The following is a 25,895-nucleotide window of genomic DNA, read 5'->3' on the forward strand; positions in this document are numbered from 1 at the left end:
AAAGAGAAAATCAGGAATATGTAAAGTGTCTGTTTTGCAAAGAAATAACCTTCAGGGTTTCCTCTGCTGCAACCTCAAGAAATTCCACAGCTGCTACTGCGTGGGAGGGAGCCCGGGGAGCATTTTTGTCCTCTGTGTGAGGCTGATGCTCAGGGCTGGCTGCAGCCCTTGGCTGGGAAGGGCTGTGCTGAGCAGCACATGCTGCAGCCCCCCTGCCTCAGGTGCCCAGAGCCTCTCTCCATCCCCTTCCCAGCCAGCCAGAAATGCTCCAGAATTCTTACAAATCCTCGTGCTTTCCAGAAGGGCTGAGACCTCACTAGTCCTGTCCCAGAGGCTCCTGGAGCTGCTTGAAGCACTCTGCAAGGGGCAGAGGGGATGTACCAAGAGTGATTTGCTACTCCTGGACATATTTTCTACTCCTAATTAATAAAAGTGGGTATCTGCCAAGGAAATAAAAATATTCCCATTTTCAAGATCTAGGGCAAGTAATGGAAAAACACTCTTCTGAATGTCTGCAGACACTGTGTCCCTATGCCCAGTTCCTGTTTAACACCCATGGGGACTGTTGGGAGGTTCCTCCCTGGCTGTGGCTGCTGGGATGAGACACAGCTCTGTGCCAGCTCCTCCTGTGACAGCCCAGCCCAGGGCCACACCTGGGACAAGTGACAGAGTGCTGGAGGCCTGTGTCCCTCCCTGTGCCACTCCCAGGACGGAGTGGGAGCACTGGGAAGCACCAGGTCCTACTGGTGCCCTGTGTCAGGCCAGAACAAGGAGCAATGGGGAGCAGTGGGGTGTACTGAGAAGCTGTGTCCCTCCTGGTGCCCCATCCCAGGATGGAGAGGGGAGAATCAGGCTCCTCCAGAGTCCCATCCCAGGATGGAGTGGTGGGACCCTGGTGTCCTGATCTCTCCTTATACTTCACCCAGGCAGAGTCGTATTCTCTTGTTGTCCCATCCCAGGTTGGAATGGGGAGAGCTAAGGAGTGCTGGGCTCTGCAGGTGTCTGTCCTGGGATACAGTGGGGACCCCTGTGCCCATCCCAGGATGGAGAGGAGAGCTGTGTCCCTCCCCATATGGGCAGGCATGGGGAGCACTGGAGAGCACCATGTCCCTCTGGTGCCCTGCTGTCCGGGCTGGAGAAAGGAGCATCGTGTGCTCCCAGTGCCTGTCCCACGATGGAGTGGGGAGCACTGGGGAGTTGTGCTTTTCTCTGTGCCTCATTCCATGATGGGGAGCCCCGGGCAGCCGTGCTCCTTCCCGGTGCCCTGTCCAGGGTTGGTGCAGGGAGCACTGGAGAGCAATGGGGAGCACTGGGGAGCAATAGGGAGCACTGGAGAGCAATGGGGAGCACTGGAGAGCAATAGGGAGCACTGGGGAGCAATAGGGAGCACTGGGGAGCCCCGTCCCGGGAGGCAATGGGGTGGGGCCGGGGTCCCGGTGTCTCCCAGGGCTCCGTCCCGGTCCGGTGCGGCACAAGGACGGGCGGTGCGGGGCAGTGCGGGGACATGTGGTGAGGGTCAGTGTAGGACAGGGACAGGCGGTACGTGGGGCGCTGAGGGGCGGAGTGGGACAGGCTGAGGGCGGTGCGGGACAGGCTGAGGGCGGTGTGGGACGGGACAGGCGGTGCGGGACAGGCTGAGGGGCGGTGCGGGACAGGCTGAGGGCGGTGTGGGACGGGACAGGCGGTGCGGGACAGGCTGAGGGCGGTGTGGGACGGGACAGGCGGTGTGGCTCAGGCTGAGGGGCGGTGTGGGACGGGACAGGCGGCGCACGGGGCGCTGAGGGGCGGCGCGGAGCTGTGTGGGACGCGGAGCGCGCGAAGATGGCGGCGGGCAGGCGCGCTCCGCGCACCGGGCTGCTGGAGCTGCGCGGCCCCAGCGGGCAGTGGCTCCGCGTCCTGCTCACCCTGGCCGAGGACGTGCTGGGGGTCAGCCCGGCGGACGGCCCCGGGCCCGGCCCCGAGGCCCCGGCGGCGCAGCTGAACGGCGGCGAGCCGGGCTCCGCCGCGCCCGAGGCGCTCGCCAACATCAGGCGCACCGTGCGCGTCGTCAAGCAGGATGTGGGGGGGCTCGGCATCAGCATCAAAGGTGAGGCCGGGCCCGGGGGTCCGGGGGCGGCGGGGGGACAGGGCACCGGCACCGGGACTTGTTGCTGCTGCCGTCCCACGGCTCGCTCGGAGCGGACCCCGCGGGGAGCGGGCTGGGGTCGGGCTCCTCACACCCCCCAGCCGCCGCTCAGGACGGGGAGGGGGACACGTGGCAGTGACGGGACCCGAACCCTTCCCAGCCTACGGAAAGGGCGATGATTTGAGGTGCGGAGTGTCCGGCCGGGCTGAGAGACCCCAGGGTTTGTGAGCCCGAGGGGGCTCCCACTGCCCCCATATCCACGGATAGGATTCTGTCTCACAGGACAGATGGGGTGCAAGGGGGCACCCGGTTACACCAAAGTTGCCCTTTTGCAGCTAAAGGAAGGGGTGGGCCGGCGTGTCCAAGTCTCACCGTGTTCCTGAGTTGGGAAATGCCGCTTTAAAACTGTCAGCAAAACGAAGGGAGCGATGTAAAGCCCCTGGAGATCTGCCGGCGCTGGGTGGGGTGTTAAACCAGCGCACTCGGGCTTGGAGATGTGTGTTCCGAGGAGCGCGGCTGCGGGAAGCCTCTCTTTAATGTCTGTTTTCCCTCCCGAGCTGTCCCGCTCCTTGGTGACTCGCCTGAACTTCAGGCTGGAAACTTCTTAGGGCAAGGCTGGCATTTCTGCCTTTCTGCCTGCCTTTGATTTTCACGCGGCTCCGAGCGTGTTGGGAGCTGTGAAAGCAGGATGGAAAGGGCAGCGGGGAGCCAGGGACAGGGCTGTCACGGAGCGTGGCTGTGAGAGGCAGCGGGCTCGGCAGCCCCGGGGCAGTGACAGGGCAGCTCTCGCCTCCTGACGTGGCTTCTCCTCCCAGCTCAGAGGGGACACAGCCGCAGCCTCCGGCTCCCTCTGGAAGTGGAGATGTTTTGCAATGGAAATGTGCGGGTGCTGGAACTGGATCGGCACTGCTGGCCCTGTCTGCAGGGCGCGCCAGCCTGCCAGCCCTTTTTTTTGGGAAGCACAAACCCCCTTTCGTAACCACCCCTTGGCTGCCAAGTTATTGGTTGCTCTGTGGCTCTCCCAGGAAAGGAAAAGCTTCCCTTGGTTCAGTTTAAACTTTATTTTTGCAGTGACGTATGTGGAAAAGAAGTAGTTGCCATCAAAACTGGGCAATGGAAGCTGTTGTGGAGGGTGGGGCAGAATTGGTAGGGCAGGACATCACTCCTCACCGGGCTGCTGGCTGTTCATGTGTTTCCCGCAGGGACACTGGGTGCCGCCCGGGGGGGTGAATGTCCTGCCACGGGACGTGGCTTGGGGCTGACAGGACACCGAGGAGCTTAGCGAGGGGCTGGCGGAGGTTCTTAGCCCTGGCAGGGCTCTCGGCGCTGGCAGCCGGGCGAGGAGCTGCTGCTGCTGCAAGGACGGAGCAGCCCCCGCCGGGGCCTCTGACAGCTGATAACCGGAGCCCTCGCAGGGCTTGGCAGGCGGCTGAGCGAGGAAATGCCTGTGGCACTGGCTGGGAGCAGCCCGGGGCGGGCAGTGACAGCGGGCTGGGCGCAGCATCTCCCTCTGGGGCGAGGATCATCTCTCGGAGCCTCCTCGGGACAGGCTGTCCCGGGGCGCATCGGGCACTGCTGATCCCCGGCTGCCACGGGCCGTGGCTGCTGCATCCCTGCGCCCCGGCACGGAGGCAGCTCGGATCTCCCTGCGGGTTCAAAAGTCAATGTGCAAATTGATCTCCTCAAGCCGCCGGGAGTTTGAATAGCATTCTTTCAGTCGGGACAGCGGGGAGCAGCCGGTAAATAGGGCTGCTGTGTGGACAGGAACACGCAGCCGGATCGGCTCACCTCTCCCTGGCTCTTTGGCCTCTCCAAAAACTTTCAGCTGCCTTATTTGTGGAGATCATAAGGTCCTTGGAGCCAGGATAGTTGCTCAGCATACATGATTAATAATGCAAATAAAGATACACTTTCCTGCCAAAACTGATGGGGAGATGGCCAGGTTACGTGTTCGCTCTGTGAATAATCTGTGACCAATCTGAGTGGTTTTGGAACAATCACTTCATCAGCTGTAAAGCCTCATGGTACTTTGGCTACTGTGGTTGGTCCAGGTGTCCTGTGGGTATCTGGGGGAGTGGGCAGTGGGCTGACCTGGCACAGTGTGTTGAGTACCAGCAGAGAGGCTCAGCCTTGCTGGGACCATCTGGTACTGAAGCATCCCCCTCCCCACCCACTCCTCCGAGTGCTCCAACAGCCACAACCGCTCCCTGTCTCTTCTGTTCAAAGGTGGCCGAGAGAATAAAATGCCCATCCTCATCTCCAAGATCTTCAAGGGGCTGGCAGCGGATCAGACCGAGGCGCTGTACGTGGGGGATGCCATCCTCGCCGTCAATGGCACCGACCTGTCCGAGGCCACGCACGACGAGGCTGTGCAGGCTTTGAAGAAGACGGGCAAGGAAGTGATCTTAGAAGGTAGGAGGCAAGGATGTGATGGGGCAGAAGGGTCCCCCTCTACTGGCATGACACAGGGGTGGCATATCATCTGCAGCTGCATTTGCATACTCTTTCAAATGGAAAACAACATATGCAGGGTAATTTGTCTGCTCATCCGGAGAGCTGGAGGTAACTGCTGGGATCTCCCTGTCTCCTCCCGGAGAGGGAGGGATGTATGTGCCAGTACTCCATGCCCAGAGGCTCTGTCTCCCTGCTGTGGGACCTCAGGCAGGCAGCAGTGGGAGGTGTGGGACAAGCTTCTGGGATTTGGGATTCTTTCACTGCACAGCATTACCCCCACATTTGCAGTTCCTGGGGCAATAGAAAACATTTTCTGGTTTTCCCATGGTTTTAATTTAAACCCACATCCCTGGCTGGTGTAGATTTATGCCAGTGGGGAGGGGTTGCACTGGCCCCCCGCTCCTGTTGAGCACCTTGGTGTTTGCTGGGTGGGTTTTGGGCAGGTGGAGTGGGAGGCAGGGCATTCTCATGAGCTATTCATCCAGGGGATGCTGCCCACCTAGGGAATCTATAGAAGCTGAGGCTGCAGAAATACCAGCCTTCACCACCCTGGAGCAGGCTGTTCCCTGGGAACAGGCTCCCTCTCAGTACCAGGCAGATGATCTCTGGTGTTTCACAGCCCTGAGAGGGCTGACACACTGCAGGAGCCCCTCAAGCCCCACTTGAGGACTGGATGAGGGTTGATGGGTTGGGACCATGGGAGTTCTGAGGGAGAGACCCCATTCTTCTCTGGTTAATCTTCACATCACATCTGTCCGTGTTTGCCCACCCTCTGCCAGTTTGGCCAGGTTGGGATGAGCATCCCAGATCTGTCCCTCAGGAAAGGAGCCTTCCCCTCCCCTCACTTCCAACCAGTCCCTGGGGTCACCCTGCTTAACTGGGGGTGTCTTGGCACCAGAGACCCTGCCTGGATCCCAAAGGGAGGTTGGATTTGGGGGCAGTGCTCGGGGCTGTCCCTGGACAAAGCAGTCTGTGTGCTGTGCTGCCAGCGACCACTGTGGCTGCGGCTTTCCTGTGCCTTCCCCACATTGTCTCAGCTCCAGATTTTCATTTTTAGCTTTGCTCAGCCCTTTCTGTGGTGGGTTCCTCCTCTCCTGGGAGCCTCAGGACCACAGTTCAGCCCAAGGAATGTGCTGCTCTGCACAGCTGCTGGGAGCAGATAGGGTTGGTGGTGGGGTGGTTTTGTTGTTTTTTTCTGACCAAAGAGAAATACAAGAGCTTCTTTCTTTGTGAGTCTGTGAAATTCCTGCCTGGAGCTGCTGCTCTCAGACCACCCTCCCTCTGTTATTTTCTGTTCATCCTTTGGTGTGGGTTTCCTTTCTGTCAGAGCTCCTTCCAGAGGTGGAGAGGAGCTACCCTTTCTGGAGAGAAAAAATTCTCTCCCTGTACCCCTCTCTTCCTCCATCCCCTGGGATCCAGGTGCCCCTCCTGGGAGGCAGCTGAAGGCAGGACCTTTGCAGTAACTTGCTGAGCTCAGGTATGACCTGCTGGGCTTCTTAATTAATTAAAACTCCCAACAGGTACCTCTTTGGGAGGAGACTGGGGCTGGGCTGGCTCCCACAACAGCACTCTGGAGCTCTGGGATGACTGTGTATCTGATGTTATTGGGGTCCATCCAGAGCAGAGAAGGGATCTCTGCTTCTCATCTGATCACTGATGTCACTGATAGATGTGGTACATGTCCATCCACTCCCTGTTTTTGGGTTGCTGCACAGTGCAGCTCTGCTGTGGGGGTGGTGGGACTGGCACTGTGCCATGGTCAGACTGTCACTCCCTGTGGAGATGGTGGCCCTGCCTTGTACCTGCCACCCCTGTGGCTCTGCAGGAGCTGGCTGGCCAAACACCCTTCCCCAGGGAGAGGTAGCAGGGCTGAAGGTCAGGGCTGGCCTTAAAATGCCTGAAGGGTGTTAAACTGGGGGGTTCCCTGCTGCCTCCTCCTGCTTGGAGAAGGCAGAGCTCAAAAAAAGCACATGAACACTACTTAGACACTTTCTGCTCCCTGCGTGGTGCCAGGTGGGACTCCAGCTTTCCTTATTTCCTCTGAGTGCTAAACCAGAGTATTTGGCACAGCCAGTGTCTGTTCACTCCTTGCTGTTCCTGGCTGCAGTCATTCCTGGGATTCAGAGTTTTCAGGGTGCTTTGCAAGCACCATTGCAGCAGGTAACAAAACTGGGAGAGCTGGCACCTCCTCCCAGGGCAGTGAGCAGGGCTGAGACTCCCCAAAGTGGCAGAGCTGGGAGCTGATCCGTTTTAATGTGAGTATCAGCAGTGGCTCCACGTGCCAGATTTCACCCTGGGCTGCTCAGCTTGGCTTCAGGCTCCTGGATGTCATTGCTGCCCAAGCGTGAGGACACGCAGATACCTCTCTGTGTGTCCTGCCAAGATTTTTTTTGGATGTGCCAAACTACTCTCTTGGTATTTGCAGGAGGAGGAGGAGTTGGACTGTATTTATATTACATTGTTATTTCAGGGAGAATTGCTCTCCCTTGCCTTATTTTTCCCTTGTTTTTTTTCCTTATTTGCATTGCTTGGAATCCAGAGACTTTCCATGGCAGGGGGAAGGCTGATAAACATCCTTCCAGCTGCCCTGAGAAGGGTTCTGGGGACAGCAGGGTTTTCCTGGTGAGGCCCCTGTGCTGGATTGTCACGGGGGGGGGGGGGGGGGTAGAACTGAGAGCTGTGGGGGAGGAGGAGTTGGAGTAGCTGTGGGCATCTCACATCCATGACTTATTTGCCACAGGGATATTCCTGGGGCTGCCTCTGCTCTTTAGGACTTGACTGGCCAAGTAATTGCTTGGAAGTTTGAAACTCAGAAGAATGGGTGCTGGGAGAGGGTGGGGCTGGGGATTCTCCAGAGTGCTGTTTGCCACAACCATGGGAAGGAAGGCTTTGGATCTGCCCCGGGGATGGTGCCCAGAGGCGATGGGGTACATCTGCCACCTCCACACCTCACTGCTCTGAAACTTTGCTTTGCCTGGGGAATTTCCTGGGTTTGTTTCTCCTCCCTGGAAACCCAGAGGGCTGTCCCATGATCTCCCTGCTGACGGTGCAGCACAGGGGAATGTTGAGCAAAGAGCTGGGAATGGAATGTGGCACCGAGTGCTGGGACAGGATCCCGGGGCAGGAGGAGCAGCAGTGGCGCCTCAGCCTGCAGCATCCTGTGGCATCTTCCTCCCTGGGGTACAGGGGCTTGAGCTGAGGCAGCTGGGACAGGTGTCCTGTTCATGCTAGGAGCCAGGGGCAGGGCATGGCCCCAGGGTGGGGTGCTGGGGACTGTGTTGACCTTTTTGGAAGCACATCAGAGCATCAGGTTGGAGCTGGCAGGTCATTTCAGGGTGTCTCTTTGGGATGTGTGTTTGCTCAGCCCCCCAGTTTAACATGCCAATTTTGTGTCAGTAATCCTGAGGCAGAGAGGAACCAGCTGGAGGTGGGATTAGCATCTCTGCAGGGCCAGCACTCGATCTCCAGGAGCTCTCTGGAAGATTTCCTGATGTGATGGCTTTGCTGAGCTGTGTAGATGCTGCTGGGAAGATTTTGGCAGGACAAACAGCAGCATCATCCTACTCCTGACCAGAAATGGAGTCTGGAACCTCTTCCTTGAAACCACGCTGTGATCTGTGGGCTGAAGCACAGTGTGCTGGTGACCCAAGCAGTGGGAGGGTGTTCCTGGACCTGCTCTGGGTGTGCATGCCTGCTTTCCTGCCTGGAGAAAAGCACTGTGGTCCCTCTGAAGCTCTGCAGGGTCAGGCTAGGCTCTGTGCAGTGCTGAGCCATGGGGATGTGTGGAGCAGGTTGTGCTGACTCAGGATCCAGGGTGCCAGTGATTGTGATTGTTCTCCATCCTTGTGAGGAATGGGCTGATGGAGAGGGAGAATTTCTACCCAAGAAGTAAAACCAAGGAATTTTGATGTTTCTGCCCCTTTCTGGCATGCTGGGAGAAAAAAAATCCACCAAAAACCAAAGAGCTGCAACACAGAGGCAGATCCAGGGCCTTTGGTTAAACATGTCCCTGGTGCAGGTCACTCCAGGGCTCAGCACACGGGGGACGCTGCAGTGATTTGGAGCTTCTGTGCCTCCACTTGGCCCCCTGCAGAGGCACTGTCCTGGAGTGGAATGGTTGGTCAGATACTCAGAGACTTTTGCTGTTCCCCAAAACTGTAAAATAAAGTTTTCCTTTGTGCAAAGCCCTGAGCAGTTACAGGTCCTATTTGTTCCCTGTCCTCTGTTCTGGAGAGGGTCAGTGGGAGAGGCTCTTTCCCTGGAGAGCCCAGGTGGTTTTGGAGGCCATGTGGATTAGCCCAGCAGCCACAGAGGGCTGTGTGCCTGCTCTAGGTGGCTGTAAGTCAACAGCAGCCAGACAGTGTTGCTACCCAGTGGTTTTTGGAGAGTGCTGGGAGGCTGACAGGGAGCTCGCAGGAGCCCCAGCACTGCAAGGTGCTAATTAGAAAGAAAAAACAGTTCAAGAATTACAGTTACTACTAGTAGAGGTGATGCATGATATGGTGTGAGTTGTTTGCTTTAATGAGATGGAGGTAATTAATTAATCCATTGAACACCAACTGCAGTGAAGGGACTGGCAGAAGTGTAAGTCAGCCTGCTGTGAAGCCGGTGCTGGGGTCACTGGGGGGACAGCAGCTCCCATGGGATGTGACCTGCCCTTGGCCAGGGAGCATCGCAGCCTCCAGCACCTCCCAGCTCCCCGTGCTGGCTCAGGACCCCCGTGCTTCGCGCCCAGCCTGAACCCCTCCTTACAGCCACGTACCCGAGACACACGCCCTGCCTGTTGCCGCCCTGTCCGTGCCCTGTCCCGGGCTGGGCACTGCTGCTGTCCTCGGCGGCTCCCTCGGGACGTGACCCTGCCACCGCCCAGCTAATGCCGGTGACGTCCCCCGCGAGCTCGGGGAGCCAGGGGCTGGCGCAGGGACGCCGCTCGGGTTTCAGCGGCTCAATGGCATCTTTCTGAACTCCAATTAGTTCCCAGGCACCGGGATAATGGCAGGTCTCCGCTGCCAAGATTAATGGCTCGGGTCACATCCAGCGCGGCTCGGATGCCTGCGGGAACGTGGCTATTTTTGTAACGGGAGGCGCAGGGCACGAGGCTGGTGGCCCCCCGCCGCCGCCTTGGCCCCGGGGCCACCGCGGGCTGACCCGGCCCACGTGGCACTGCACCGTGGCCATTTATAGCCACATCCTGCAGGGGACCCACGGGCTCTGGCTCCCTGCTGCTCCTGCCGGGCTGTCAGGATTGAGGAGTTTTAGGGAGCTCACTGGGAGAGGGATGAAAGGGGAGAGCACAGAATAGGCTGAGCTGGAACAGACACACCGGGATCATCCAGTCCAACCCCTGGCCCTGCACAGACATCCCGACAATCCCACCCTGTGCATCCCTGAGAGCATTGTTCAAACACTCCTGGAGCTCTGGTAGCCTTGGGGCTGTGACCTTGGGGGAAGGTGGGTGGGAGATGGGTGCTGGTGGCTGGGTGAAGTTTGGGAGTGGGTGGCTCTGCGTGCAGACTCTTTCCTGGTGGGAAGAGGGCTCCTTCCTGGCAGCACATCAGGATGCTGTGGCTCGGCTGCAGCGATGGAGCTGGGCCCATCCAGCCACCTACAAGTGTTGGCTACAAGGCCAAGCTCGTGTCCCCCATCCTGCCACCCACTCTGCTGGCTTGGACCTGCAGTGGAACCAGCCAGGATGGCTGAGGACGTGGCTGCAGGCACGTGTCTGTCCCGTGGTGTTTTCCTAAGGACCTCCAAAGGGAAACCCTTCCCTGGAGTCAGCAGGGTCCCTTGCTGCCCCAGGGCAGGACCAGGACTGGCATCCTGCCTGCTCAGCCAAGCTTTTAAGCCAGCATTGCCAAACTCATTTGCAGGATGTGGCTGTGGGGCCCCATCAATTTGTGGTGCCTTTCATCTCCTCCTTCCTCCAAACCTCTGGAGCCGGCTGCCATCCCAGCGTGGCTCTGAGGGCTCTGGCTCTGGAGCCAGGCTCGCTGGGGACTGATTTCTTGTCCCTGGTTTGAGGCTCACAAGGCAGGGCTGTGCAAGCAGAGAGCAAGCTCTCCAAGGCTTTTCCTGGGGCCAAGCCAGGGTATTTGAGAGCTGTTCCTCAGCTGGCAGCAGGACTGGCTGTACCAGCACAGTTTGGACTGTGTAATTTTGGCCTGGGACTCTTTCCCATTTCCCACCCCTGGCTGTGTGTGCTGCCCCAGGGAGCTGCTCAGGCCTGGATCTGTGAAATTATCTGGGTTAAAGGGAAGGAAAAAGGGGTAAAGGCTGTTTTTATCCCTCTTGCAGAGCTCTCCAGGCTGGGATGGTGGGGCTGAGGTACTGGGATGGTTCAGGGTGTCGTGAGAGTGGGGAGGCCCTGGCACAGGGTGCCCAGAGAAGCACCAGAGAAGCTGTGGCTGCCCCTGGATCCCTGGAAGTGTCCAAGGCCAGGCTGGATGAGGCTTGGAGCAACTTGGGATAGTGGAAGGAGTGGAAGGAATCCACTCCTATGGCAGGAGGTGGATTGACATGGGCTTTAAGTTCCCTTCCAACTTTGGCGGTTCTGTGATAAACAATGTCCTGTTCCTAAAGCAATTGCTCTTAGCACTGAGGCCACAACCTCCCAGAATTGTCTCTACCAGCAGGACCCTTAGCATTCCTGGGGTGAGTGCACAAATCCTCAGTCCTCCCAAGAGCCACACAGTGCTCCATCCCCCTGCACCATGCAGGAAAGCCCCACTGGCATCTGCACAGATCTTCCTCTACCCTACAAACTCTGGCATGAATGTGCCAGCATGAAGGTCCTTTTAATGCTGCTTGAAATCCCCAATAAATGGAATAAGGGGGCTGGAATGGGATAATCTTTAAGATCCCTTCCAACCCAAACTGTTCTGTGATTCTGTGTCACCTCCTGTGTGACCTTGCCCACCAGTGCCACCCCTGCACCCGCAAAGGGCTGGGGACCCCCAGCAGCCATGGGTGGCAGTTCTGGGGAATGGAGGGGTCACCAGCTCCAATGCAGGGAGAGTGCAGGGGGTTTCAGCAGGGTGGGATGAGGCTGCCCTGGCCTGTTCCACATCCTCAGAGGGTGCTGCCTCTCTTCCAGTGAAGTACATGAAGGAGATCTCGCCCTACTTCAAGAACTCCTCGGCGGGGGCGACAGTCAGCTGGGACCCCTCTCCTGCTGCCCAGCAGAAGCGCTCATCCCCGCTGCTGCCGCCTCGGGAGCTGCGGGAGAGCCGCAGTGTCCCTCTGAAGATGTGCTACGTGTCCCGCAAGTGCCTCCCCGCTGACCCGGAGCACAGGTCAGCGCCCGGCGCTGGGGCCGGCCGTGCCCCCGCGGTGTCCCGGGGAGCCGAGGGCGGCCAGGGCTCAGGGGGCCGTGTCCCCGCAGGTACCTGGAGGTGTGCTCGGCGGACGGGCGCGTTGCTCTCTTCCTGCGGGCGAAGGACGAGGCCACGGCGCAGTCGTGGCTCGGCGCCATCCAGGCCAACGCGGCCGCGCTGCTGCCGCGGGTGAAGGAGGAGCTGCGGGCGCAGCTGCCGGGGGCTGGCACGGTGGCCGGACGGGACGTCAAGCACGTGGGCTGGCTGACCGAGCAGGTACCCCCGGTCCCCCGGCACCCCGGGCCACCGTGCTGCCGGTGGCCCTGACCCAGTGCCTTTGCAGCTCCCCAGCGCCGGCACCAGGAACCTCCTGGCCGTGCTCACAGAGAAGGAGCTGCTGCTGTACGGGAGCCTGCCACAGAGCCGGGACGCCCTGGGCAAGCCCACGCACAGCTACCCCCTCATCGCCACCAGGTAGGGACCACCGCCTCGGTGCCCTCCTGCCCCGCTCGAGGATCGGGTGGTGGCAGTCCCTGGGGACAGTGGTAGGGTCTGGGTCAGGGCAGAACTCAAGTCAGACCCCCAAAGTGGCGGCAGCGACCGGGGATGGTGTCAGGGGCAGAACAGAACTCCAGGGTGGTAGCAGGGGCTGCTGGTGGTGGCAGAGGTGTTTGAGATGATGGTAGAATCCAGGGGTGGCGTCAGAGCGGTGGGGATGGTGATAGTGTGCAGGGGTTGGTGGCAGGGTCTCGGGCAGAGTGCGAAGGGCGGGGGCTTAGGGCGCGGGGGTGGTGACAGTGTCCAGGGGTGGTGTCAGGGCAATGGACACAGGGATGCTGAGTCGCGGGAACGGGGCGGGGGTTTCGGGCGGGCATCGGGGCGGGTTTTCAGGTCGGGTTTGAGGGCGGAATTCGGGGCGGGGCTGGGGCGCGGGATTTTGGGGCGGGGGCGCGGGCTCAGGGCGGGTTTCGGGGCGGGGCTCGGGCGGGGTTTCGGGGCGGGGGCGGCTCCAGCGCGGGCGCTGCGGGGCCTCATCCGCGGGGCTGCAGCGCCCCCTGGCGGCCCCTTCGTACACCCGCCGCGGAGCGGAGCGGGGTGAGGCGCTGGGGCCGTGCGGGGCTGTGCTGGATTGTGCTGGGGCTGTGCGGGGCTGTGCTGGGGCTGCGCGGGGTGCGAGGCTGTGTGGGGCTGATCGGGATGCGGGGCTGTGCGGGATGCGGGACCGTGCTGGGGCTGTGCTGGACCGTGCTGGGGCTGTGCTGGGGCTGTGCAGGGTGCGAAGCGGGCTTTGAGCTGTGTGAGGAGCGATGCTGAGGTGTGGTGCCGGGCTGGTGCTGTGTTAATGCTGGGATGTTGCGGTGTGCGGTGCTGTGTTGGTGCTGGGATGTTGCGGTGTGCGGTGCAGTGCTCGGGCAGTCCCGCACTGGGGTGCTGCGGGGTGAGATGCAGGGTCAGGGTTCGGTGCTGTGTTGGCTCTGGGATGTTGCGGTGTGCGGTGCTGTGTTGGTGCTGGGATGTTGCGGTGTGCGGTGCTGTGTTGGTGCTGGGATGTTGCGGTGCAGGGTGCAGCGCTCGGGCAGTCCCGCACTGGGGTGCTGCGGGGTGAGCTGCGGGGTCAGGGTGTGGTGCTGTGGCGATGCCGGGCCGTGCTGTGGCGGTGCTGAGCGCTGCCGTGCCGCAGGCTGGTGCACTCGGGGCCGGCCAAGGGCTCGGCGCTGTACGAGGCCGAGCGCTCCTTCGCGCTGCGCGCCGGCGGCCGCCTGGGCGTGCAGACCCATCTCTTCAGCCTGGAGAGCCCCCGAGAGCTCGCCCTGTGGACGCGCCTGCTGGTGGACGGCACCCACGGCGCCGCCGAGCTGGCCCAGGAGGTCTCGACAGGTCAGCGGGGGTCCGGGGGGGCTGGGGGGTGCAGCGGGACCCCCGGCTCACTCCTGTCCCCTCCCCATCCCCAGCCTGCACGTGGAAGGGGCAGGACTGCACCCTGACCGTCCACATCGACAAGGGCTTCACCATCTCCACCAGCGAGCCCGGGCTCAGCAGGACCATCCTGCTGCAGCAGCCCTTCGAGAAGCTGCAGATGTCCTCGGATGACGGCACCAAGATGCTCTACCTGGACTTTGGTGGGCCGGAGGGAGAGATCGTGAGTTGGCTTTTCCTTCAGCAGCCCCACCCACGCTCCCGGGGGCAGAGGGGGAGCAGAGCAGCCACCCTGCTCACGGCCCCCATCCTGCCTGGCATGGGGGTGATACATGGCCCCATCTGCCTGCCCCAGCCAGGGTTGCACAGCCCTTCCCAGGCCCCAGTAAAGCTGTGCTGGGTTTGGGGAGCTCTGTGTGGTCTCTGGTTGAAAGCTGGCTGGTGCAGGAACAGTCCTTCCCATTAAATATCTCTCCTTTCCTTTTTTGCAGCAATTAGACCTTCACTCCTGTCCCAAGACCATCGTTTTCATCATCCACTCCTTCCTGTCGGCCAAGGTGACCCGGCTGGGGCTGCTGGCGTGACGAGGGAGCCCAGCACTGGCTGGAGCAGCCCCAGCCCTGGCCCATCTATGCACCTCCCTCCTGGCCCAACCCAGCCCTGAGCCATCCCACAGAGACTGCAGCCCCCATGGGATCACATCACCCCCACCCAGGAAAAGCACCATCCAGCCAGGAAAAGCCCCTCTTGGGTGTTTGGGGCAGCAGTGGGGTGAAACCCCTCTTGGATGGCAGCACCAGGACTTCTCCGGTGCCTTCCTCCCCTCCTTCCTTGGCAGCTGGAGAAGCCTGTTGGGAGCCCACGAGTGGACATGTGGCCATCACCCCAGTGCCTTGAGAGATGATATTTTCTGTACAAAGAACCCATTTGTATCCGTGTTTTATATTTATATTGCTCACTTCAAGACGCTGATGCAGCAGCTCTTCCACAGCTGGGTTGGAGCCCTCGGAGAGTCCCCAGCTCCTGCAGCACAAGGCCCTGGTCTGTTTTCCACACAGGCCACCCAAGGGCTGGAGGCCAATCCAGCTCTGAAGTGCTTAAGGGACAGGAACTGCAAGATGAGCTGTATTTGCCAAATTTTTCCATGTTGTATGGGATGCTAGGAACCACTTTTCTCTGTTGGAGTTGGACGGTTCGTTTGGTTTTGTGCACTCTGGGGTCACTTTATTTCTTGGTTTGGGTGGGAGGGTTGTCAGGTGGCTGCTGCAGAATGACTCCTTTTATGAACCAAAAGATTCTGCATGAAATTGCCTATTTTGGGGGGGTTAAATAAACTTTGCAGATCACAACCAGCAGGAGCCAAGATCTGTCTCCTGGTTTCACTTGGAGAAGTTGAAAATCAGTTTGTGGGTGATGCCTGGGCTGAGCCTTTGGGCGTGTTCCACCAGGGGAAGGGAGGGATTTTGCTGTGAGCTGGTGGTGCTGGGGACACTGTGAGGGCTTCAGGTGGGGACAGAAAGTCTTTAAGGTGCCCAGCACCGTGCTGGGAGTGGCAGAGTGGGACATGCTGATGCCAGCACCACCTTTGGTGATATCAGATGAGTTTGGATTACCCACACTTTAGGATGCTCAGAGAAGGGTGGGCATCATTTCCAAACTCAAGAAAGTTGTGTTTTGTTTTTTATGTTTTTCTAGTAAAAGCAGCTGCCTGGCTGAGCAGCAGCAGAGGCTTGGAAAATTGTTGGGACAACAGGAAAGGGCTCTGTTTGCATCACTGCAATGCCAAGTGCTGGCTTAACCTCCTTTTGGACTAGCCCTGTCCGTGGGGGCAACTGGAGTCTCCCAGGAGAGCCATTAGCCAGGGACTAAAACACTCAGGCTGCAGGCAGAGAAGCAACTGATTAGCAGCAAAATAATATGAGAGAATCTGTGGCTGCCCCATCCCTGGAAGAGTTCAAGGCCAGGCTGGATGGAGCATGGAGCAACCTGGGATAGTGGAAGGTGTCCTTGCCCATGGCAGGGATGGAATGAGCTGGGCTTTAAGGTGCCTTCCAACCCAGACCATTCTGGGATTCTGTGGTTTTTAGTGATGATCATGCTGCCCTGTGAGTGGGGGAGCCTTGAGGGAGGCATTGGGGTGACACACGTGATTTTTCCATGTCCTGAACTGCTCCCCAGGGCAGGGACAGCTCTGGCAGCCTTTGGGGTGCAGGGAGAGATATTGCAGAAAAAAAAATCCATAGAAATTGAGATCAATAAGGGCAGTGAGATGCTTGTGGTCTGGGCAGGGAGGAACCATAAAATCACAAGTTTGAGTTGGAAGGGACCTGACAGCTCATCTTATTCCACGAGTAGGGACAACTTCCACTGTCCCAGGCTGCTCCAAGCCCTGTCCAGCCTGGTCTTGGACACTTCCAGAGATCCAGGGGTGGCCACAGCTGCTCTGGGCACCTGTGCTAGGACCTGCCCACCCTCCCAGGGAAGCAGCAGCACAGTAAGAGTTGATTTGTGTAAGGAATAGTTCTGTTGGGTACATCAGCACAGAGCTGCACAGCTCCTGGCAGGACCAGGTGATGGAGAGGAAGGGGATGTCCCGTTCCTCCCAGCACAGCCCCATGGCTGCCAGCAGGAATCTTTAATGGTGAACAAGCCCTTACTTTTTATTGCACATAACTGTCAGATTTCCAGGAGACCTCGCAAAATGTATTTGCAAAAGGAAAAAAAGAGACCCCCTCCGCCCCCATTCCTAACTGTTAAATCAATACAACAAGTCATTTAGAAACAGATGGTGTATTTTTCTATGATAAAAAGCATGTCAGCACAAGGAAACACATTATTACTGCAATTTACCTTCCTGCTCTTGCCCTGCAGCCATTACTCTTTGGGGTTCATTGCAATAAAAGAGAGAATCATCCCAATCCAGAGCAGATTTCCTATTAATCTTATGGACCACAAACTGCTTTGGCTTTCCCAGCACTGCTGCTTCATGCCTGAGCTGGGGAGGAAATAGCTCACTTTGGAGGTGGATATTTATTTTCTTGGCTTTCTTTGCATTTGGTGACAGTATGTGGATATTTTCCCCTTCTACATTTTATGGTTACTCAGGCTCTTCACCCTCCATTGCTTAACAGGATCCTTTCCCCAGGGATGCTCCTGCAAAGGGGACTGTGAATAAGACAATTTCCTCCTATAATGAGGGTCTGGAGCACCAGAGGGGCTCAGCCTAGAGAAAAAGGAGGCTCAGGAAGCTGGAGATGTCTCCCTAAGCCCAGCAGGATCCTGGATTCCTGGGAATATTGATGTAAATATCCAGAAACATTCAGACATCTGGAATCACTGAGCTTCTCTGCCCAGGGAAGATTTTGGGGTTGGCAGCAGGGCCTGGATCCCAGTGCAGGATGGCATCTGTATGGAGTGATGAACATTCCTGCTTGGGACCACCATACTCTTCCCTGGAGAGAAGTATAAGCTCCTATGGGTTTTATTCTGCCAGGCAGATGGACTAAAAGCAGATTTAAAATAAATATAATGAACTCTTCTTACAGAGCTAGAATTATGGGAATGGGCTCAGGTTAAAGCAGATTTCCTCAGCTTGGTCACTTTGGGGCAGCTGGAGTTTTATTTGGTCTCCATAATTGTAATAGCAAGGGGAATTCAAAGGTGTGTGAGTGGTGGGGAATGGGAAGGGAGGAGGGAAACCAGCCTTGTTCTGCCCTCTGCATGGAGCTCTTGGGATGCTGGTTGCCAGAGCAGAGCTGAAATGGGGAATGAAGTGGAGGCACAGAGACTTGGGCATCAGAGCCCAGCCATGCAGGAGAGAGCTGGGTAATGCCAGTGGGGGTGACAGCAGCCCAGTTCTGCTGCAATCCCTTCTTGGGAGAGTACCCAGCCAGCCCATGGCAAGGTGAGCTCTGCAATCCCTTCTCCTTGGGAGAGCACCCAGCCAGCCCATGGCAAGGTGAGCTCTGCAATCCCTTCTTGGGAGAGCACCCAGCCAGCCCATGGCAAGGTGAGCTCTGCAATCCCTTCTCTTTGGGAGAACACCCAGCCAGCCCATGGCAAGGTGAGCTCTGCAATCCCTTCCCTTGGGAGAACACCCAGCCAGCCCATGGCAAGGTGAGCTCTGCAATCCCTTCTCTTTGGGAGAACACCCAGCCAGCCCATGGCAAGGTGAGCTCTGCAATCCCTTCCCTTTGGGAGAACACCCAGCCAGCCCATGGCAAGGTGAGCTCTGCAATCCCTTCTCCTTGGGAGAGCACCCAGCCAGCCCATGGCAAGGTGAGCTCTGTTTCCTCCTCAGTGAAACCCAGCGCTGTGGCATCACCTACAGCAACGTCATGAGCAGGAATTTTCCCCAGCAATGGCTTTTCCAGGTTATAAGACCTGAGAAACAGCCTGGACTGAAGGAGCTGGAGAGGCAAGAGAGAGATGCAGCAGGAAGAGTGATTAGGTTGTCCCCAGGTGTTTGCTCACCCCCAGCAGAACACAGTTTCCCTCCTGATACTGCTTGTACTTCCATTAGTCAGCTGTGACCTTTCAGTGCTGTAATCAAACAAGACAACCCAACACTTAAATCTGAGTGTTTAGCACTGACATTTACAATTGGTTCTCGAGTTGGAGAGACCAAATGAAAATTTCCTGGCAGACAGCATGCTGCAGGGCAGGGGAATCAAATCATTCCTCTGCTGGACCACTGGCATGCTGGCCCCCTTTGGCTGGGTGGTGTTTGGGCCAGAATAGTGTCATTGGAAAGTCAATATTCACCTGGAGTTTGTGTGATCCCACCCACACCGCCCTGTCAAGGCACAAGGAAACTGGATTTGGCATTTGGTGGATGTAAACAGGAGAGATCTTCCCCAGAAGGGAGCCCTGGGGGAGCTGTGTTAAATGTTAGGGATCTGAGGCTGTAATAAGGATGTTTTCTCTCGTTCAGCCTCGGCTGAGTCCTTGCCTGGAAAGTGAGCACTGTGGCACATCCCTTGGTGCATCCCATGGCACATCCCTCAGTGCATCCTGTGCCATCCTGTGCACATCCCTGGACAGGGATGGGCTTTTCCAGAGCCTTCTCCAGGGGAACCAAGCCCAGTGTTTGCCTGGTGAGGATAAAAGCCTCTGGGACATCAGGGTGTTCTGGGAGCCAAAACACCCCTGGGAGCCCCCAAGCCCTATATCCACCCCCTTGTCCTCATGCAGTGTCTTCTCCCATGGGATAGCTTCCCACTTTATGAAGTTAAATCCATTAATTGTCTGGACAAGGTTTCTCACACTGCTGCTCATGATGCTCAGTGCTCCTCCTGCCCCCTCCAAACAGAGCAGTCAGGCTGCAAACCTTAACAGCATAGCTCCCTCTCCCCTGGTGGGAACAGCCTCATCCCAGAAATAGCCTCAAACAGCCCAAAATACTCTGAATCTTTCCTTCCTTTGCTAATACAATACTTGAATAAATTAATATATTTGTTTTAATTACAGAACTTGAGCTATCTGAAACTCTCTTGCTGTATTTTCCCAGTGTTGCTCCATGTGCTGCTTTCCTGAAGAACCAAAGTTCTGTGCAGGTTCATCCCATTAGGATTTGACATGAGAACTGGGATCAGAATTTGTGTGTGCAGCCACAGATTCTGGGGGTTGTCCTGTGCAGGCCCAGGAGTTGGACTCGATGATCCTTGTGGGTCCCTTCCAACTCAAAATATTCCATGATTCCATGAAAAACAATATATATTTTTTAAATGGCTTATTTCTCACCTAAAAATTGCACTTCAAATATGGGTTGGTGCTTGGGGCACCCAAACACTCTGTCCTGCTCCATGGGTGCTGTTGGAAGCAGCATGGGAGACAGGACCTGAGAATTTAGAATTTCCCTTGTGCCAACTGGGCTGTTGTTTTGTCCCATGTTCCTGCTCTTTTCATTCCTTCTGGAAAATGCTTGGTGGGGGGACACAGAGCACTTTTACCTCATTTCTCACCATCAGGTGAGGACATTCCAATTTTTTCCTGGGATGGGTCCTCTTTCCCTTCCCCAGCTGCTGTTTCCTTGCCATCACACATCTTCACCTCCTCTCCCAGGACTCTTCTGTGTGCTCCAGCTAAATCCACTCAGTGCCTCACTTCATCTGCTTCCTTTTAACACTTCACTAAGAAACTTACTGTAGGCAAATCTTCAAGTTTCTGGACTATTTGCTCTCTCTGGAGTTTCTATGTGATGTTAGTCTGCTTTCACTCATTTCTACTATTTTTAATTAAAAATAAACAATAAAAGCCGAGAGTACAGAGGGAGGGAAGCAAAAGGGCCTCATGCAGCATCCCTGATCCTGATGAAACAGGGAAAAGAACCCACAGGTGCCACCTGGGTCATCCTCCTCACCAGGAAACAAGGAGGCAGTGCTGGAGTAAAAAACTGGATTATTGTTCTATCTATCTATCTATCTGTTTATCTATCTATCTATCTGTATCTCAATTTGATACATCCATTTATTTTCCCTCTGTGTGTTCTCAGATAGATGAGGTTTCAAGAGGCTCAGGTCCAGAGTGGGGCTCAATTGACAACCAGAAGATAAAGGTTGGTTTTACAGCAATGGGATGAAAAGAACAGAAAATTTGACTTGGTTTTATAACACTCATTCAGGAGCCCAGAAATGGGATTTAATGTATGATATGGTGAGATACAGATGAGACCTATTCAGAGTTCCTGTGTTTTTGTGATATTATATATTATCAGTGCTGCATGGGAGATATTTTCCTCCCCAAAATAATTCCTTCTGAAAGCAGAGGTTGTTTCTGAAGCCTTTGTAGTACTGGTGACACATCCATATGCAATATAAATGACCTGTTGTTTCAGCAGATGATAATGGAAATAAATATCAAATTAAAATAAAATAAAATAAAACCATGTAGATCAGGAAAAATTACAGAATTTCCAGTACCCAGAAAGCTCCTGCTCCAGCAAAGGGCATGTAGCCATGGCAACAGGAGCCCTCACTGTCACGATAATAAAAAAATATATTATTCTAGGAGAGCTCTTAAAAGGGAAATATACATTTCAGTGAGGTGGATGATGAAATATTGTACAGCAAAGTGAAGAACGAGGCAGAGGAGCCCAGAGACTGATGGCAGCAGTTCTGCCACCTTCTGCAGGTAGGGCAGGGGACACAACCTGGGCAGGAGCATCCCATGGCCAAGTCCAGGAGCTGCTCTTTGCTGACCTTTGTGGCTCCTTCCAGCTCAGGGTGTTCTGTGATCCAGGACTCGCTGCCTCCACCTGCTCCATGCTCCTGGGCTGTGAGAGCAGCGTGGATGGGCTGAGCCCTGCTGTGCACCTGGAGCCATGCACATCCACTGGAAAGGCTGGAGGTGGAGGGGCTGTGCTGGTGCAGGGCAGGGGGGGCTGCAGGGGAGCCCTGGGAGCAGCCAAAGCTCCAGTGTCAGTGGGGACATCCTCATGGCTTGTCTTGGGTTACAGTACAGGATGTGCCCAGCAATGTGTATCTGTCCCCATCTGCTGCAGCCGGGTGGGGCAGTGCCCCTGATCTCCTGGCACATATTATCTGCTAATGGGCCATCTTTAAACCAGCTGGGACAATCATCTTTATCTTTGCACAGCCCATCCTCCCTCCAGGAGATATCATCTGCTGCTGGCCCATTGAGTTCCAGTGCATGACTGATAAAATTCCATCATCCCACTGGGAGATGCTCCAGCCAGGGCAGGAGCCAAGCCTTTCCTACCCAGAGAAAAACTGAGATTTTGGACACCAAGGTACCTTCTTTCCACTGGATTCCAGAGGAAAGCCAGACCTTTCCACATCATCCCTGCACCTTCAGAGGAAAACTGCACCTTCTCCAGGAGCACTGCTCCAGCTGAACCACATCTGCCACTGCAGGAGGATGCAGCCACCATTGAATGGGACTGCTGCCACCACCCTGACTAACTGATGGGTGTCAGCTTGGATTCTGACTCTGGCAGTGTTTTGGGATTGTTCTTTGTAATATTGTATTTCTATTTTAATTTTCCTAGTAAAGAACTGTTATTCCTAATTCCCGTATCTTTGCCTGAGAGCCCCTTAATTTCAAAATTATAATAATTTGGAGGGAGGGGGTTTACATTCTCCATTTCAAAGGGAATCTTCTGCCTTTATTGGCAGACACCTGCCCTTCAAACCAGGACATGGCATCACATTCCCCTGACTGCAGGGACACATGGGGAAGGCTTTGAACTTTTGGCAAAGAGAAAATCATGGAGAATACACATGTTAGTTGAACTTTTCCTGGGTTTGAATTTTTTGAACAGGCTAAAATACAGTGCTGGCAAGTCAACATTTCCCCAGTGGTGAGAAAAAGGTATTGTTTGCAGAAAACTTTGGAAAAAGGGAGAGAAAAAAAAAAAGCTGTATTTTTCCCTACAAGACACCCAGGGGTTTGTGCCCAGCAAGAGGCTGGGGGTGGCCTCCTCAGTGGAAAAATCCAGGTGTCTGAACCTGCCTGGGGTGGGAGGCAGGGCTGGGATACCCTGGGAAAACCACCTTGCTCCAGGTGTGGAGCACCTGGCTGGACCTCCCCATGTCTGTGTCCTGGCATCCCCAGACAAGGGACAAGGGACAGCTTGTGTCCTGGTGGCTGCAGGACATGGAGGAGGAGATCTCAAACCCAGGGCAGGAACAGGAGCCTGTGAGGGGCTGTTTCATGGCTCTTTGGGGCTGTTTCATGTCTCTCTCTGGGTTTTGGGGTCACTCTGGGGCATCCCAAGTTCCTGTCTGCTGACAGCACTGAGGTGTGGGGTAAAAACTCCTCCTTGGGGTACCCCAGCCTGAATTCTTCTCATGAGTGCTCTCTGCCATGTGGAGGGGGAACCTGACCTTGGAATGGAGAGAAAGGGAAAGAATTGACCCAAAAACCACTGACTACATCCTCCCTGCTGTGGCCTCTCTGGTGCTGGGATGCCTTTGTGGGTCACAGGGTGGGATTCCTGGAGCTGTTTTGTGCAGGGTTAGGAGTTGGACTGCCATAATCCTTGTGGGTCCCTTGCACCTCAGGATATTCCATGAATCTGTGAACTGTTATTTCTCCCTCCTCCTGTTGCTCTCTGGGATGACCCTGCCATGCTCACACCCACCCAGGGCACACTGGCAGCACTGTTCAGGAAATCTCTCCTGGTAAAACACAGGAAATATTTCTGGATTCCCCTGAGTGCTGAGGGAAGGGTAGTTCATCCCTGGATGCTGCTGGCACTCAGGGAGCACAGACCTGGGGTTGGAATAACCTGCTGCCCAGAGAAACTCTCTGTGGGCATCCTTGCAGCAGGGAGAAGCCATCCCACAGATATCCTGGAGGAAACATCCTGGATCTCTTGAGAGCCACTACCTCCACTACCCTACAGCACATCCCCATCCCTGGGGTGCTGTTCCAGCTCAGGGCAGCGAGCATGGGGTGGATGGTAATTCCCACATCCTTTATGTTTAGAGGGAGGCAAGAGAAGCACAGATTGCCTGCAGAGCTCCTGGCAGTGCCACTGCAGCATGTCCAGCATCCCCTGTGCTGGTGTGGCTTTGCCCATATTCCCACTGGGACCAGGCAGGGCAATCCCAGCCCTGCACCCTGGGCTTGAGCTCCACACCCTGCAGCCAAGGGGGATTTGACATGATTTCCTCAAGCCTCCCCTTTCCCCCGTGGGGTGCCACTGATATCCATGTCATTGCAGCCTAAAGCAGGAATTGAGGCTCTTGGTTCCAGGATGGTGCTAATGCCCAGCACAGCCCAGCAGAGCTATAAATATATAAATACATAAATAGCTCTCTTCTCCATTAGGCAGCAAATCCAAAATTGCATACAAAGCCACCAGCAATGGGCCAGAGCGCAGCAAAAAATGATCCCAGGGCTCTGGAAATTTTGGAAATGTCTGTTTCAGGCACCCTAAAATATCAATTAAAAAAATAAAAAAAAAATATATATGTAAAATATATATTTTCCCTTCCATTAGATCTATCGACACAAGAGTGCAAAATAAGCACAGTTTATAAAAATATGGTTAGAGCATGTTTCATATAAATTAAAAATATAGATATAAATATACTATATATATAAAATAAATATAAATATAAATATAAATATTTATATAAATGTAAATACAAATATAAATAAAAATGTAAATATAAATATTTTTTATTTTATAGGATATAAAAATCTGGCAACTTGGACAGAGCAGAAAGGTGGGAGCTGGCTGCTGGAGGCTGGTGGCAGCAGGGGGGTGTGGGGGCTTGGTCTGTCCCCTGTCACCCTCACTGAAGGAAGCCCGCAGCTCTGGCTGCTCTTCTCCTTTCGGTGCTGCTGAGAATCAGGCACAGCAAATGGGATAAAGAGAGAGAGAAGGGATTGGAGACCCTCGGAGCATCTCCTTCCACCCGGGGGTGACCCGTGCTCGGGCTTGGCTCCGTGTCGGCGGCCAGGGGGAGTTTTTATTTTTGTTTTTGGTTTGTTTTTTGCCGCTGTGCCTCGGGCGCTGCAGGGGGAGCTCGTGGCTCGTGCCGTGCGCTGCTCCATCCATCCCTGCATCCCTCCATCCCTGCATCCATCCCTGCATCCCTGCATCCCTGCATCCCTTCATCCCTCCATTCCTGCATCCCTCCATCCCTGCATCCATCCCTCCATCCCTGCATCCCTGCATCCCTCCATCCCTCCATCCCTCCATCCCTGCATCCCTCCATCCCTCCATCCCTCCATCCATCCATCCCTGCATCCCTGCATCCCTCCATCCCTCCATCCCTGCATCCCTCCATCCCTGCATCCCTGCATCCCTCCATCCCTCCATCCCTCCATCCCTGCATCCCTGCATCCCTGCATCCCTCCATCCCTCCATCCCTGCATCCCTGCATCCCTCCATCCCTCCATCCCTGCATCCCTCCATCCCTGCATCCCCGGCATCCCTGCATCCCTGCATCCCTCCATCCCTGCATCCCTCCATCCCTGCATCCCCGGCATCCCTCCATCCCTGCATCCCTCCATCCCTCCATCCCTCCATCCCTGCATCCCTCCATCCCTCCATCCCTGCATCCCTGCATCCCTCCATCCCTGCATCCCTGCATCCCTCCATCCCTGCATCCCTCCATCCCTCCATCCCTCCATCCCTGCATCCCTCCATCCCTCCATCCCTGCATCCCTCCATCCCTGCATCCCCGGCATCCCTCCATCCCTGCATCCCTGCATCCCTGCATCCCTCCATCCCTGCATTCCTGCATCCCTCCATCCCTGCATCCCTCCATCCCTGCATCCCCGGCATCCCTCCATCCCCGGCATCCCTCCATCCCTGCATCCCTGCATCCCTCCATCCCTGCATCCCTGCATCCATCCATCCCTCCATCCCTCCATCCCTGCATCCATCCATCCCTCCATCCCTGCATCCCTCCATCCCTGCATCCCTCCATCCCTGCATCCCCCGGGATCTCTCCTCCTGCTCGCAGGAAATTGTCTCAGCCGAGCCCAACTTTCGCATCCTGTACCACCGAGGGGCCATCGAGGCTGGTGCTGTCTCGCTGAGAGTGATCCCTCTGCTCAGACGGACAGACGGACTGGGGGATCAGCACAGCGATGGCTGGGGGAGCCCAGAGAGGAGGAACTCCAGGGAGAGCCCAGAGCCCTGCCAGGGCTTAAAGGGGTTCCAGGAGAGCTGGAGAGAGATTTTGGACATGGGATGGAGGGACAGGACACAGGGAATGGCTCCTACTGCCTGGATGGGATATTGGGAAGGGATTCCTCTCTGTGAGTGTGGCAGAACCTGGCACAGGGTGCCCAGAGCTGCTGTGGCTGCCCCTGGATCCCTGGCAGTGTCCAGGGCCAGGCTGGATGGGGCTTGGAGCAAACTGGGATGATGGAAGGTGGCAGGGGGTAGAATGGGATGGTCTTTGAGGTCTCTTCCAACCCAGACCATTCTGGGATGATTCTGTAATAAATCCAGAAATTATTTATTCTGCTAAATCCTGAAATGAGCCAGAATGAGCTGCAGATTTTAGGCTCAAGATGCTGAGGCATCATCTGAGCTGATCTCTTTGTCTTTCGGGGTCCTTGTGTCCCTTTCCAGAAGCAGCATTTGGCCCTTTGAGTTT

The 25,895-nt window shown here is 56.2% G+C and overlaps 2 protein-coding genes across 2 annotated transcripts in view; one reads left to right on the plus strand and one right to left on the minus strand.

Annotated features, from left to right (window-relative positions):
- CBFA2T2 (CBFA2/RUNX1 partner transcriptional co-repressor 2) overlaps positions 1-25,895 on the minus strand; it is a 264,258-nt gene that overhangs the window by 78,703 nt on the left and 159,660 nt on the right. The gene's annotated exons all lie outside the window — the stretch shown is intronic.
- On the plus strand, positions 1,530-15,161 carry SNTA1 (syntrophin alpha 1). Its single transcript, XM_079322015.1, has 9 exons — positions 1,530-1,593; positions 1,736-2,086; positions 4,352-4,537; positions 11,673-11,871; positions 11,961-12,168; positions 12,236-12,366; positions 13,574-13,770; positions 13,845-14,032; positions 14,301-15,161. The coding sequence occupies exons 2-9, from the start codon at positions 1,822-1,824 to the stop codon at positions 14,391-14,393; spliced, it is 1,467 nt and encodes a 488-aa protein (XP_079178141.1). The 5' UTR covers positions 1,530-1,593; positions 1,736-1,821; the 3' UTR covers positions 14,394-15,161.

Source organism: Erithacus rubecula (assembly GCF_903797595.1).
Source record: "Erithacus rubecula genome assembly, chromosome: 18".
Classification (NCBI taxonomy): domain Eukaryota; kingdom Metazoa; phylum Chordata; class Aves; order Passeriformes; family Muscicapidae; genus Erithacus; species Erithacus rubecula.